This window comes from Tenrec ecaudatus, chromosome 7 (assembly GCF_050624435.1).
Source record: "Tenrec ecaudatus isolate mTenEca1 chromosome 7, mTenEca1.hap1, whole genome shotgun sequence".
NCBI classification, from domain to species: Eukaryota; Metazoa; Chordata; class Mammalia; order Afrosoricida; family Tenrecidae; genus Tenrec; species Tenrec ecaudatus.
The window spans coordinates 160,172,810-160,187,903 of record NC_134536.1 but is presented as its reverse complement, the minus strand read 5'-3'; the positions used below and the strand labels follow the sequence as shown (position 1 = coordinate 160,187,903).

The following is a 15,094-nucleotide window of genomic DNA, read 5'->3' as shown; positions in this document are numbered from 1 at the left end:
TGGCCAGGTGTCTGAATTGTAGACAGCTAGCCTTGTAAGAGCCCAGGGAGCAGACAGACACTAATGCATGTGCAGGTTTGAGAATCCTGTGATTTGGAAGAACACAGTGGGCTCTGGACACGGCTGGGGGGCCCTTTTGTTAACGTATCTTTTATATATTTGGATTGTTTTTTATATATTGGATTGTTCACCGGCACAAAAAGTACGTTTCTCCTTGTGTACTTTAAAATTTAGATAAATCATAAAATGGATACATAAAAGATCCTGTGGTTGAAAATGGAAGTTAGAGAATCCAATTTATATTTATTTACTTACTTACTTACTTATTTATTTGGGGAGCACGAACGCAAAATTTAGATAAATTTAGATAAATCATAAAATGGATACCTAATTAAAAGATCCTGTGGTTGAAAATGGAAGTTAGAGAATGCAATTTTTAATTATTTACTTACTTATTTATTTGGGGAGCGCGAACGTAAGATTTAGATAAATTTAGATAAATCATAAAATGGATACATAATTGAAAGATCCTGTGGTTGAAAATGGAAGAGAATCCAATTTTTATTTAATTACTTACTTACTTATTTATTTGGGGAGCGCGAACTCAGTCCTCCACAGCCACAAATTATGCAGTCGAATTTCCCAGTTTGGGGGCAACTTTTGGGGCAACCGCTGGGGTCAGCACATCCCCCCGGGAAACCACCTTCGTGGAGAATCCGATTTTTATTTTTTAAGCAATATTAAAACACTCAAATAAAAAATTAAAAAAATCAAACACTCATACGCCCACAAGGGCCAAGAAGGAATCCTTTAGCCCCAAGGTCACCAGCGAGCCCAAATGTCAAGGGAGGGAGGAGGCCGTTCCTGTCCGGGGACTAGATTTCGTCCAATGGGATCCCAGGAAAATGCACAGTCCCGCCTCCCCGCGGCAGCTGCGGCCCAATGGGAGCCTCCCGGCTCACCCCGCCTCCCCGCCCCGCCCCGGGCCGGAGCTGCGCAATGTTGGCGATGTCTGCGGGGCTCCAGAACTGCGCCTGGGGCTCCGGCCGGCAGCACGCGCCCCGCCCCGCGCTCCCGCTGCCCCTGGTCCTGCTGCTGGCCTCGCTGGGGACGGTCCCTTCCGGAAGCCTGGACAGTGAGTGCGGCCGCCCGCCTGCCTCCTTTCCAGCCCCGCTTGCTGCCTGCCCACGCTGCCTCCCCTGGAAACCAGGGCCCTGGGCCCCCCACTCCCGCTGAGCGCCCTAACGGTGCCACCCACGGGCTAGGAGTCGAAGGGCGGGTTACCTTGAGTAGGGCCCCTTCTGAATCTGACTCACCCGCCTTAGGAAATCCAAACTGGCCTTCAGGGGACCCCCCCCCCCACTTTGTGTGACACAGTTTCCTGGAGCCCAAGAGGCCTGGCGAGGTGGAAGGACCCAGGAGTGGGGTTTCTTGGGAGACCCCTTTCCTTCCTCAACTAGGTCACCCCAGCTTCCTCCCTGACTCCTGCGCTTGAAACGGAAGGCCTTCAATTAGTCCCAGAGTTAGGGATAGCATAAAAATCTATTGTCATTCGAAGTACCCGTGGGAGGCCTCCCATGGGCCTCTGAAAGGCCAAGGTGGTCTCGAGTCACCCAAACTTGAGAAGCGACACCCTCACAGTCCTATAGTGTGGCGGGAGATAACAGAAAAAGCCGGTTTTATAGAAAAAAAAGGAAGTTTTGCCACGTCCTACTTGCAGGTCAGCTGCTTTGTACCTGGCCTTGGGGGTGTGGAGAGGCCATCTGAAAAGGTGTCCAGCCTGGAAAGGGAGAGGGACATTGAACACGGGGATGGCCCTGGTTGGGAGGGATTGACACAGTGGCTGGGTGAGGGTGGTGAGGACAGCGCCAAGGTGTTTTGTTCTGTTGTTGGAAGTGCCTCCCTGGAGGCCCCTAACAAGTCTTCTGGTCAAAGAAAATGACTGAAGTTCCTGCGTTACATCATTCTAGATACTATTGTTGCATCATTCTAGATACTATTGTTACAATATTCTAGATACTATTGTAGCAGGATGTGTGAGACTCTTGGAGCTTCACACACAGGTGTGACTGCTGCCTCTGGAGAAGAAAAGCCCTGTCTGGGGAGACAACCAGCGTCAGGAAGAGCACCCCTAATGGAGCAGCCAGAGATGGGGGGGGGAGTTCCTGGGACCCCCCCAAGCAGATCTGAAAAACTGGCTAGATTTGGGGTGTTGTTCCTGACCATACAGCCCCTCCTGGGTTAGAGTGGAACAGCTCTCCAGGGCTTCCATGGTCATCATTTCAATGCAAACCGATCTCCAGGCCTTTCTTTAGCTGTGCCTCTGAGTGGGTTTGAAGCACAACCTCTAGGTTAGCAGCTGGGGTCTTGGGGAGGAGGGGTAACATGCTGAGCCAGAGCCTGTTGGTTGTCTGCCACTGATTTCCGGGCATTTAATCACAGGAGGTAAGGGAGACTTCCCCAGACCCATATGGTAGATCTTATTTTTCCGCATTATAGAGGACAAGGAAAAGTTATATAGAAGGACCAAAGCGAATTTGCATGATTTCTCAATAAAGTTCACTGGGGGGGTGGGGGGTGGAGAGTGATGTTGTCTCCTTAATCCACCCTGCTGGAGTAAAGGAAGGTCCCTGTGGGTCTCTTCTGACTCCAAGTTTTCCGGCAGCTTCCTGTGTACCATATGAGCCCAGAAGCTGGCATTGTTTTGAAGGCAGTGGGCGGAGGTGGTCAGGCAGGACAGTCCCATGAGGGGAACTGAAGATTGCTTGTGGGAGAGAGCTCGGAACTGCTAGGAAAATGGGAGAGGGGAGTAGGGCAGAAGTGTCCAGATGGATGGGTTTCTCCAGGGAATCTTTCTTGAATGAGCAGAGTAGGGCTGAGAATGGAGCCATTCGGGGAGGCTGAGATGAATCTCAGAGTTGCCATGGAGGGAAACAAGAGAATCTAGCCCGAAGCTGGTTTAGAGGCCTGATCAGAGAAGGGTGGAGACTTTCCAGACTGAGGGAAAGCGGAAAGGAAGATTTGGAGGAAATAAAACCAACAGCAAACTCCCTGCCATCCAGGCCATGCAGATTCATAGCTGGCCTGCAGGACAGAGCAGAACTGTCCCTGTGAGTGTCTGAGATTGTCACTGTTTATAGGCGTACACAGCCCCGACTTTCCACCATGGAGCTATTGGTGATTTCAAACTGCTGACATGTGGTTAGTAGGCCACCGAGTCTCCTATACACATATATATAGATCATACATAAATATATGCACACACGCATATATAGATACACACACATCAACAACTTATTAAGTGAAAAAGTTACACAATGGTGAAATTGGTTTTAAAATTTTGCTTTAAAAAATGGTCAGTCACGATATTCACTTTATTAGTTTTATTATTTGAACAACCTTTAATCCCGTTCACAAGCATTTGCCATCAATACGTAAAGGGCAGCTGCTCCCTGCAGGGTTCCGGTTAGAAGTAACATTTACAGTGACATCTTCAGCAATTAAGTTATTTCTAAACATTTGCATTACCAGAAAGCTCAAACTGACAAATCTGGAACGTGGATCCCACTTAAATCAGTATTTTAATTGTTTTATGAGGAGCTCATACAACTCTTATCACAATCCATACAGACATCAATTGTGTAAAGCACATTTGTACATTCATTGCCCTCATCATTCTCAAAACATTTGCTCTCCACTTGAGCCCCTGGGATCAGCTCCTCATATTTACCCCCTCCCTTCCTGCTCCCCCTTCCCTCAAGAACCCTTGATAATTTATAAATTATTATTTTGTCATATCTTGCACTGTCCAATATTTCCCTTCATCCACTTTCCTGTTGTCCATCCAACAGGGAAGAGACTATATGTAGATCCTTGTAATCGGTTCCCCCTTTCCACCCCACCCTCCCAGTGTCGCCACTCTCACCACGGGTCCTGAAGGGATCATTCACCCTGCATTCCCTGTCTCCAGTTCCTATCTGTACCAGTGTACCTCCTCTGGTCTAGCCGGATTTAAATCGGTATTTTTAAAGATATATTTGAACTCTTATCTAAATGCAGTGGTTTAATCGATGCCTTGTTGCTTACTTCAGTACCTGCATCATGAAAAGCAGTCTTGCAGCTATTGCTGCGTCACCGCAAGCACCGGGTAGAGAGCAGTCAGTATTGCCATTCAGGGTGGTCTGTCCTGTCAGCGTTCGCGTCACGGCCTAGCAGAAGAGCTGCACGTTCCTATTGCCGGTGACTGCCTAGGCCCAGGACATGTTGTCAGTAGAGACCAGCCCTTAGAGAAGGACATCAGACTTGGTAAAGTGGAAGGGCAGCGAGAAAGAGAGAGACTCTCAAGGCGCGGGATGGGTGAAGTTAGCCCAGGCCCAGGCAGTTCCTTGCCGCTGTGCTGACTGATGGCAGCTCCGTCAGACCTGTCCTGTGTTCCCCATCACAGAGGAGAAGGTCGCACTTTGTCATTAACAACGTTTTTAGGACTCCTGGTTGACCATGGGCAGAGGTCTAATGTAGGGGCAGGGGCCATGGGGGCATTGGGGGGGAGAGGTTCTGACTATTGTAATGGCATCCAGCACACACCCAGAGCTGCCGCATGAATCCAAAGACACCCCACACTATGACCGTCCAGCCCCAAAAATGTCTTCATGGCATGGTGATCGGATTCACAGTTACCTCATCTCACCTTAGGCTTTTTGTCGCCAACAAACTCCCTAAGCATACCCCAACCGATGGGCAGTCAGAGTCCTACAGCCCAGAAAAACTAGGTAAGTCACGCCGCCCACCAGCGCAGCCTGTGCCACCACATCTGGTTTCAGATAACTGGGAAGGCTGCACACCAAGCTGACAGCAGTGGTCATCTCAGGGAACTGCGGCTCATTCTTGGTGACACCCTGTCTCCCTGAAAATAAGACAGTGTCTTATATTAATTTTTTGCTCCCAAAGATGTACTAGGTCTTATTTTCAGGGGATCTCTTATTTTTCCATCAAGAAGCATGCTGTATGCATTTATTGGTTTATTAAAAGAGACCTCGCACTTCCTGTCTGCTGCAGCCAACAGTGAGCTGTGTGGTGGCGCCCGCCTGCAACAATCTAAAATCCAGAGTTACAGTAGCTTCGGGGGGCTTATTTTCGGGAGGTCTTATTTTGGGGGGTGCCATATTTCAGTGAAGGGCAAAACTGTAGGTAGGGCTTATTTTCTGGGGATGTCTTACTTTCGGGGGAACAGGGTACAACCCTGAGACAGTTGAATGGCTTTTTTTCCCTTAATAAGTCAATCAATTGAAATATTTTAAAATGAAAAGTGAGTGGGGGTGTGGCTCCTGTCATTGAATTGTGAGCTGCAGATGGGCAGAGACAGCCGGCTGTTGGTGGCAGGAAAAAAAAAAAAAGAGACACTAAGAAAGTGGGGAGGCGATTTATTCTAGAACATGTCTGGGAAGAGAGGGCGAGTTGAAGGAAGGGCTGCGTCTAAAGAGGATCATTGCCGTTATCTTTGTCTGAGAATACTTGGCTGGTGTTAATTCCGTGTTAGCTCTGATACTCCAAGAGAAGTGTGTTATTTCGTCATACTCAGGACAGTAAGGCTCAGAACTTAGAACCTTGTAAGGGTCACCTGAGGCATCTGGAGTGAGATCTTAGTGTTCTCTACTGTACCTCTCCAGGTTCTAACATCCATTGAAATGGCTGCACAGAACCCACAGACCACATGCCTGCTGAAAGGGCTTGCTAAAGAAGCTAACAGGTTGTAAAAGGGGGTACCCGGAAAAAAACGGAATTTTCTTTTTCTAAATTTTTATTTACTTAATTTTATTGGGGCTCATACAACTCTTTTTTTTTTCACCCACTTTGGCTCCAGCCGTTGTGTCGGGAGAGTGAGCATCATAGAGTTCCAATTTAATAAAAGAAGGTATTCATGCATTGAGGGAGTGTTTGAGTAGAGGCCCAAGGTCCTTCCGCCACCTTAATACTTAACCTATAAATATAGACACATAGATCTATTTCCCCATCCTCCTATATATATTTGCATGTACATGTCTTTGTCTAGACCTCCATGAATGCCCTTTGACTCCTAGCTCTTTCCCCCATCTCCCTTGACTTTCCTCCTGCCCTACTACCATGCTCCGTCCCCACCTGGGCTAGAGTATACCTCTTCTCTAAGCAACCTTACCCTTGATCATGTCCCACCAGGCCTGCCACTCCCCCTTCTCTACCATTTGGGGTCCCATGTTTTTCCCTTGTCCCTGGGTTTGTTAACACCACTTCCTTACCCCCCCTACCCCCCACACCCCAAGTCCCCCCGGAACTGTCAGTCCCGTTGTTTTTCCTCCAGATAGTTCATCCAGCCTGTCCTATTCAGACAGACCTGTGGAGACACTAACATGCATGAAAACAAGACAGAGGAAAACAAAGCAACAGTATACAACCAGACAACAAAACAACAAAAACAAACCACTGACAAAGAACAGAACAAAACAGTTCACAAGAGAAAAGCTTGTAGTTAGTTTAGGGATCGTTTGCTGGCCCTTAGGAGCGTTTTCCAGGCAAGTCTGTTGGGGCACCACGCCCTGGCCCCAAAGTCCACTTTCAGCATTCCCTGGGGACCTTGCCACTCCATTCCCTTGCTGTTCCGCTGCACTCCCCCAGTGATTTGCCTCGGTGTGGTGGGATCAGGTCAGGTACAATTCCCACACTGTGTCTCCGGTGCTGTCCCCTGTATCGCCCTTAGTCACTGATTGGCATCATTTCTCATAGTAGGGCCAGCCATGTTGTTCTCTCTGTGGACTGGCTGCTCTACTCAGGAACATCATCATCACGGCCTGGTGGGCCAGGCTGTGCTCCACTCTCTCCTCCTGCCCCTTCATCTTCTCCCGTGTGCTCTGATCAGATATGTTCATCTCCCGGAGCTGCAGAGTCAATGTCGTCCTTTGGAACAAATTCTTTTCGGGGGAGGGGCAGCTCATACAACTCTTATCACAATCCATACATACATCAATTGAGTAAAGCACCCTTATACATTCGTTGCCCTGGTCATTCTCTAAATTTGCCTTCCACTTGGGTTCCTGGAATTAGCTCGGTTTCCTTTTTTTCCTTCCCCCTCCCTCCCCACTCTGCCCTCCCCACGGAATTTTCTTTTTCAAAGCTATGTACTGAGTATGCTTCAGTATAAGCCGACCCAACTATCAGCAGGCACCTAATTTTACTACAAAAACTGCATTAAAAATGTGCTGAAAACCTCAGCTTATACATGAATATATACGGTATCTAATTATTTATTTATTTTTACAAAACAACCGTATCACCTTCAAAGTACTCTCCATTATTACACTGAATGCATTTGTTAAATCTGAGATTCCATTCTTGGAAACACTTTTTCAAACACATCTGTTTGGATGGTTGATGTAGCACCTCCCTTGTGTTGTTGTTTTTTCTTCACCTCTTATATGTCGTCAAATTGCTGTCCTTTCACGTCCCTCTTCATTCCCAGAAACAAACAAACAAAGACAAAAATTAGGTCATGTAAGTAAGATGCATCTGGCGAAAGAGGCATGCTGGGTTTTTGCCCCAAAATGGTGCACTGAGAAGGCCACGTGAGCAGGTACATTGTCGTGTTGGCAAAACCAGCCCCCCATCTGCCACAAATCAGGCCTTTCGTGTCACCTCTGTTAAGCATCTTTTCAGAACCTCTAAATAGAAAGCTTGCTTAACAGTCTGACCTGGTGGAACAAACTCCAAATGCACTACAAGTCTCAATATTTTCATCCCTTTGGGAAGTTGACGGATGTCCAGAACAAGGTTTGTCATGGATCAACATTTCGCCTTTTTTTGAAGTGAGAAAACCACTCATACACTTGAGTTTTTCCCCATATCCCTCTGCTTGTAAGCTGTGTTCAACATCACAACAGTTTCTGCAGCATTTTTCCCCAGTGGGAAACAAAATTTCACGGCCACACACTGTTCTCTTAAATTGCCCCTCACACAAAACAAGGTCTGAGTGAAACTGTTTTTTTGTTTAATTCACTGTGACCAGAGAGAACCTTCCGAGGTGACACCACTAGATGCACTAACTCAGAGTGAGTTGCTGGATGCTCACATGGGGGTGGGTGGGTGGGGATGAGTACTAGGAAAGCTCCACCTAGCAGAACTTTTTTTCCATTTTTCCATAATGCCAATGAGAAATCCTCCCTGATGGATGCTCAGTAAACCTGCGATCCCTCATCAGTCAGAATAGAAATAGGCTCCACAGGGTTTTCAGTGGCTGCGTCTGGGGAAGTAGATCAGCAGACCTTGCTTCTTAGGCTCCTTTGGGTAGCCTTGAGCCTCCACCCTTCCACTTCCCAGCGGAGCTAACTAACCTATTGGATATAGGGAGTAGCCAGGGAGCAAAGGTGGGCAGGAGGGATTACACATGAAAAAGGATGGCTGAGTCTGAAAGGTCCAGGAAAAGGTGGGAAACTGGGAAACGAGAGAGAGAGAGAGAAAGAGAGAGAGAGAGAGAGAGAGAGAGAGAGAGAGAGAGAGAGATGAATTAGTCCTCACATTTCTGAAGTAAGCGCCAGATTACTTCAGAGGAGGCTGACAGGAGTACAGCAGCAAGATAGAGATGGTTTGAGGGGAGGCCCAAGGGTTTGGGGGAGCTGGTGTGTGGAGCGGAATGCAGGCAGGGGGAGCAGTCTCTGGAAGGCTGGGCCAATGGGTAATACCAAGACCAGAGACCCAAGCCTTCCGGTTCCCAGAGCGCCACCTGTAGGCAAGCGTGGTGGGAGCTCAGGGTGGAGGTCTTGGTTAGCCTGTCCTGGAACTTGGAAGTCATCCTGAGGACAAAAGGGAATCCTTGAGGGTGGAACAGACTGGAATGCAATCAGATAGGTGCTTCAAGATAGACCACTTTGATTATTTTAAAGAGGACTGGCTTAAAATGCTTAAGACTGGAGGCTGGGAGACCGGCTCCAAAGGCCCTGGCTGTGATCACAGCAAACCATTCTGTGGCCCGAACTGGGTTGGTTTCAGGGGAGTAGTAGAGAGGAATGGCCAGGAAGTGAAAAATGGCTAAGATCTTGTGACATTCTCATCGGGGGGATGGTGAAAAAGGCAGCAGTCTGGGATCAATTACCCCTGGAAAACACACTAGCTGGTTGTTTATATTCTGTTCCACCATGGAAATGGAGAACAGATGGGTTGGATGGAAGTGTCAAGACAGATAAGTTAGTCATCTGGGATCCCCGCTGGACATAGATAAGTACTTCCAACATATTTGTGTGAACAGAGATAGGAAGGGGTGGAAGAACATGTAGGCATTAAATATTCATGTTGTAAACATATGAGGTATATGAGACCCTCTAGAATCATGAGGTCTTAATTTGGCCATCCATCCGTGGAATTCTCTCGACCTAGGTAAAACTCATGGGAAAAAGAGGAGGCTTTCTACTCCCATAAAGAGTTACAGTTTCACAAATCCATAGGGGCAGTTCTACCCTGTCCTAGAGAATCACCATGAGTCAGCATTGACTCAAAGGCAGTGAGTTTGGAGAAAATTCATGGTTGCTTTTCAGGCTAACGGGTGGACTTCTGCTGTGACCAGGCTGCTCCCACCAAGCCCCTCTTTAGCAAGTGCATATTTTGGCCTCAGGCACCTTCTGTTTGCTGGGGGTGGGGGCATCCTGACTCTAACCCCAACTCAGAATCCCACCACCTCATCAGTAGGGAAGCTTGATGCACCAGAGATGAGAGAGCGCAGCTGGGTCTTGCCAAGAATTCGGAGGGTGAGTTCCTCCACCAAGCTCACAGGTCACGGTCACGGCATCACGAGTATTAGGATAGCCTGGCACTTTCTCCCCGCTCCTCACATGTGTGTGGCAAACAGCTGACCCTTGTCTGGGAGCCTGTCTGTCTGGTGTCCTCTGAGAGGCTCCACGGTGCTGGACCCGGAGGCAGCTATGGCGCCACTACCCTTTCTCCCACCAGGGTGCTGTGCTGCTGCCGAGACTGGCTGGATCTGATGGTGGTCCCCACAGTCGGGGGATAGGAGGGCCAGGCTGCTGCATGGTGGGGAAAGGGGGGGATGTGTTCACTTTTGAATATGTTGTGATTTCTAATCATTTCATTGACATATAGTTCACATACCACACCATGGAATTGTGCAGTCACGGTCAGGAGGATGATGAATCATCTCCATGGTCAGTTGCACTATGTTGTATTTCAGACGGTGAGGGACATCAGGCCAAGAGCCCTTCAGGTGGTTGGAGTGGTGGGTGGGAGCCGTAGGGAAGTACTGGAGTTGGATGTAGACACTGAAAGCCATTGCTGAACCCGGATGAGATCCTGCAGGGAGACAAGAGTCTCCCTTTCCATTGCCTACTTCCCATTTCCCTACCCCGCTCCCCTTTGGTGGTCTGGAAAAATCACCCTGGGGAGCTGACACAGCCATCTCCCAGGCGAGTGCTAGGTGAGAGATAACCCTTCTCCATTTCTCTTTCCCTCAGCACCCCATTCTCTTCGCTATGACTTCCTGGCTCTTTCCCAGCCCGGCCCTGGACAAGGCCCTTATGAGATCTCAGGCTACTTGGGTGAACAGCCTTTCTTATGGTGCTGCAAGGAGGGTAGGTGGGCAGAGCCCCGGGCCCCTTGGGCCCAGGCCAGCGACCAACGGTTTTGGGAGAAGCTGATTCTCAGACTGAAGGCCAGAGCCCAGCATCTTGTCATCATCCTGCGGAGCATCATGGAGCGTAACAACCAGAGCCAAGGTGATGGCAGTGGGATGGATGGGGCTGGGGTGGAGGAGGAGCAGGGGGAGACAGGAGGGATGGAGCCTGGCCTAACATTTGCACAGTTGTGTGCATCTGTTGGTTTTTGCTTATCCCCAATTGATGGAGTTCTGGGCCAGACACTGTGCTTGGCTCTTGAGACCTGATGCCCCTTCTCTGATACTATCTCTCCCGGGAGGATTTGATGTCTACTCAGAGGCCTAGTCTAATTCTCTACCCGGCAGGGCCAAAAGATTGGAGAGTGAACTCTGGGTGGGCCATGAATACAATATGGCCATGAATAGACCCACAACTCATGGCAAGCCCTTGTGTGGCATAGTGGACCGGCACTCTGTCAAGTTCTTAATGGCTGGCTCTTTTGTCAGAAGTCTGTCAGCAAGACTTCTTTCTGCGGCATTCGGGGTAGATCCTACCCTCCAATTTTTGGTTAGCGGCCAAACACTGTGACCCTTTTTGCCCTACCCAGGGACTCTTAAGAGACAAGGCTCCAGACTGACCTCTAAGCTCCCCTGCTTCCCTCCTACTGAAAAGAACCCAACTTTTTCTAATCCAGGGCCCAGGATACCTGGCCTCCTGATGGCACAGTAGATTAAGGGCTTGGCTGGTTTGAACAAGGTCGGCAGTTCGAATTCACCAGCCTCTCTGAGGGATAAAGCTGAGGCTCTCTGCTCCGATGAAGATGTATAGTCTCAGAAACCCCAGGGAGCAGTTCTGCTCTGCCCTGGAGGGCCCCTTGTGAGTCAGAACCAACCCAAAAGCTTGGTTTGGGTTAGTGGCCTCACTATTAATTATTACCAATAACCAGCCCTTGCCTTCTTACGAACCCTGACAAGCATTATCTCGCCCATCTTGGGCGGTAAGATTATCGAATTCCCTAATTCCACTTCCCAGATGAGGGAATGGTTTGTGGTGGTTCACGGGGGTGGGGTGGGGGGGGTGGGGGGGGTGGGGGGGTGGGGGGGTGTTCAGTGTAACCTTTGCCATCGGTGACCAGCAGGCGGCTTCTGGAGGTGGGATTTCAACATTATGCAGTGCTGGACACAGGGCCCCGGGTGCCTGCCTTCCAGGAGGGCTCTGTGTGGCAGGGCATGTATGTAATCAAGGATGCAGTGTGGCCAGTGGCCGGAATGGAATTGTTGGATGAGGGCACAGAGCATGGCATGGATGGTGAATGCCCAGCAGGATCTCACTAGGGAAAGTGCTTGAAGGAGCAGCTAACTCTTGATGAATGGGAGGGATTATCAGGCTGAGAAGGGAATTCCAGGCATTTGGGGAGTGGAGATAGAAAGGACCACTGCATTGCTCTCCCGTGACCGGGAGTTTGGGGCTTTGGCATTTCAGGCGCACACGCCCTGCAGAGCACAGTGGTCTGCGAGTTGCTGGGGAACCAGAGCAGCTGGGGCCACTGGCGATACAGCTACGATGGCCAGAACTTTCTTCTCAGCACACTCGAGTCCGTCAACTCCAGCACAAGCAGAGATGCAGCCGGGGAGAAGAGAAAGGAGCAAGTCTTCTTGACCAAGAGCTGTATCTATCCTCTCCGGAAATACGTGGGAGCTGCGGTGGTGGGGGAACAGCCTCCCACAGGTAGGAGAGATAGGTAGGGGGAGGTGGGAGCGGGGTGCAAAGGACCCTGGGAAGGATTGGAGTTCAGGCTCCTCAGTCAGCATCAGAGACCCAACGCCTTCCAGTATCTGTCCTGTGTGACCCCAGCTTGGTGGCTGACGCCCCCCCCCCCCCTCACTGTGCTGCTGTTTCCCTCTCCCATCTTTGTGTTCACGCCCAGCCCCATCCACACCCACACGTGGAGGTGCTCAGAGTCTGACCCATGCCACTCCTGGAGGGCAGGGTCCTTGCTGTTGGTAGAAGCCCCTCCTCCGGGAGAATCTCTAACTCTTGTTGCCACCCCTCTTCCCGCACCCCCTTGTCCTACTAGGGGACCCATCACCCCCAAGTGCTTGCATATGACCCGTGGACCCGTGGAAGAGCCCGTCCCATCATACTGGGTCCTTGGCATCTATCCTCCGGAGACGCAGCTAACCAAGTTGAGGAAGGAGCTGCCCCTGAACCCCAAGTCCTTAGGGCTCAATACCAGCAGTTGCTAAGGTCCCCTGTGAGGTAGGCAGAGTCTCTCCCACCTGCTGGAATACCAGACCAGGCCTGTGCCTGTGCAGGGCCTCTGAGCAGCAGGGCAGGCATGGTAGGGATTATACTGCGTCCCCCCCCTCGAAAGTATGTTGTCCATTGTAATCTCTATGCCTGTGATTATCACCCCTTTGGGGAATGGGTGGACTTTGGTCTCTGTCACCAGAGCACAGGGCATATTTTGAGTCGCTGTTGCAGTGAAAAGGAGATTAAACAAATAAACAAACAATCAAAGATTGAACAGTCAAGCAGAGATGGGGTAAGATAGATGGGGAAACCCAAGGATCTCTCCAAGGGACACCAAGGGCCTTTCTCCAGAACCCAGCAAGTGAGTCAGACTTCTCAGACATCCACAGGGTGAGACAAGACCTATCCCTTTGTGAAAGTCACCCCCGTGCTGTCCCTGCCCCAGTGTTGTCACCGAGAGATAGGAGATAGGGTGGCAGTTCCGCCCTGGGGTCCCTGCACCCGTCAGTGGCCCACAGGTTCACAAGCTCACCTTTCAGAGCCTCCAGGTGGCTTTCAGCAGCTCCCGGCCTGGATCTTCTGCGGGGTCCTGGCTTCGGCGGTGCTCCTCGTGGGTGCTTCCGGCACCTACCTCTGGAAGCACTGGAAGAAGGTCAGGAGAGCAGGTACGGTCAGGACAGCAGGCGTGCTCAGACGTGTCGAGTGGGTGGAGGTGGGCGTCTGTCCAGGCATATCTCTCCTTTGGGACTCTGGGAGGATTCAGCCCCAGAGCAAATAGCAAAGGAGAGGGTGTCTGTTGAAAGGGGAGGGAGGAGATTAGGATCTCTGTTCTGCAAAGCTTGCTGAACATTTGAGGTCAGTTCCCTCCCCCACCCTCCCCCAAGGGTTTCCAGGAAGAACCCCGGCCCCCACCCCATTCCACCGGACAGATTTCCCAGGAAGGCTGCTTAGAGGTCCCATATGGAAAAGGCAGAGGTCCCTCCTTGTCCGGCTCTAATCCCAATCTCTCCACACAGGCATGCAGGGAGACACCTACATTCCCATGTCAAGTAAGTAGACAGGAGGGCCCAGGGACATGGGGCTCTTAGTTTCTGGTGGACTTGGAAGGAAATGTAGAATCCATCAAGTCCAGTTTGTTTCACAGAGGAGGAGAGGTACAGAAAGGGGAGGTGCCCTTAGCTGGGGGGTCAGAGCCAGAGCCTGGAGTCTTGCCTACCACTCTCGGTTGACTGTCACCAGTTCTCCCAGCTCCAGGCCCCTCCCCATCCGTCTCCCTGCAGACTGCACCAGAGAGCTGGCACCATGAGATGTGGGAGTGTTGTCTGGATCTGGGAAAACGAGAGAGCTCAGGGGCAGGCCTGGCGGGGAGGTCAGACAGATGGGAAGATTGTTGAGATCTGGGGAAATTGAGGCCATGGGAGGGAAGTGGGCAAGGCCTGACCCTTCTCCGCTCAGAACCTCCCTTTCTGTCTTCAGGTTGACCGAACCCAGGAGTGAAAATACAGTGGATTTCCTATGCTGGGCTCTGGCGCGTCTCCCCATGAGCCCTTCCACCTGGCTTGCCTAACCATGCGGCACTGGCTGCCAGTGGGGCTGAGAGGCGGTGGCCGTGGCTGGGCTGGCAGTGGCAGTGGCAGGCCCACTGTGCAGCCAGGCTGGTTGGGCTTCCCCACAGCTCGGGGCAAGGCAGCCTCACCGATCCTCCTGGCAGAGTCTTGCAAGCAGATGTTGACTTGCCTTGCCATGGTTGTAATAAAGATGCCCGTGGGAGGCCTGTGAGCCGCATCCTAAATTGATTCCTAAACTTGAGGTTGTGCAGTGACTCCCGAGGGAGGGCCCGAGCGAATCGCGGAACCGGGCTCAGCCACGCAGATCTGCTGCCATCCCCAACGGGGCCAGCAGCCATAGGGCAGCCGGCCTCTGGGGAGAGCGGGTCTTCCGAACAGCGCGGACACATGGATCCTGTGGAATTGGCACATCCATAAGAAACACTGCAAAACTCAGGCAAAGCTGGAGAAGCCAGCCTTAGAAAGATGACGTGCGTTAGTCACGCCATTAGGACAAGGAAAGACACAGGAAAGGGAACCTGGCTCATACATCCAAAGACAAAACTTTGGTGGTGTGGGGAGGGGGACAGGGAGAGTTTGAGTGGGGGCCAAACAGGGGGAAGGGGAGGGATAAGATATTGCAGAGGGAGGAAGGAAGGGGGAGGGGAA

At 50.8% G+C, this 15,094-nt stretch overlaps 1 protein-coding gene across 1 annotated transcript; it reads left to right on the top strand.

Moving 5' to 3' along the window:
• Positions 1–975: 975 nt before the first annotated feature.
• LOC142453738 (zinc-alpha-2-glycoprotein-like) lies at positions 976–14,670 on the top strand. The gene is made up of 6 exons (XM_075555346.1): positions 976–1,135; positions 10,485–10,745; positions 12,108–12,353; positions 13,418–13,543; positions 13,895–13,927; positions 14,355–14,670. Exons 1-6 carry the CDS (start codon positions 1,000–1,002, stop codon positions 14,357–14,359), a joined length of 807 nt encoding a protein of 268 aa, XP_075411461.1. The 5' UTR covers positions 976–999; the 3' UTR covers positions 14,360–14,670.
• Positions 14,671–15,094: the final 424 nt, after the last annotated feature.

Excerpts from the sequence above, each read along its gene's own strand:
- LOC142453738 (XM_075555346.1), top strand. The coding sequence starts at position 1,000 with ATGTTGGCGATGTCTGCGGGGCTCCAGAACTGCGCCTGGGGCTCCGGC. Across the intron at positions 10,746-12,107 it reads GCGTAACAACCAGAGCCAAG|GCGCACACGCCCTGCAGAGC; the intron begins GTGATGGCAGTG and ends TTGGCATTTCAG. Across the intron at positions 12,354-13,417 it reads GGGGGAACAGCCTCCCACAG|AGCCTCCAGGTGGCTTTCAG; the intron begins GTAGGAGAGATA and ends CTCACCTTTCAG.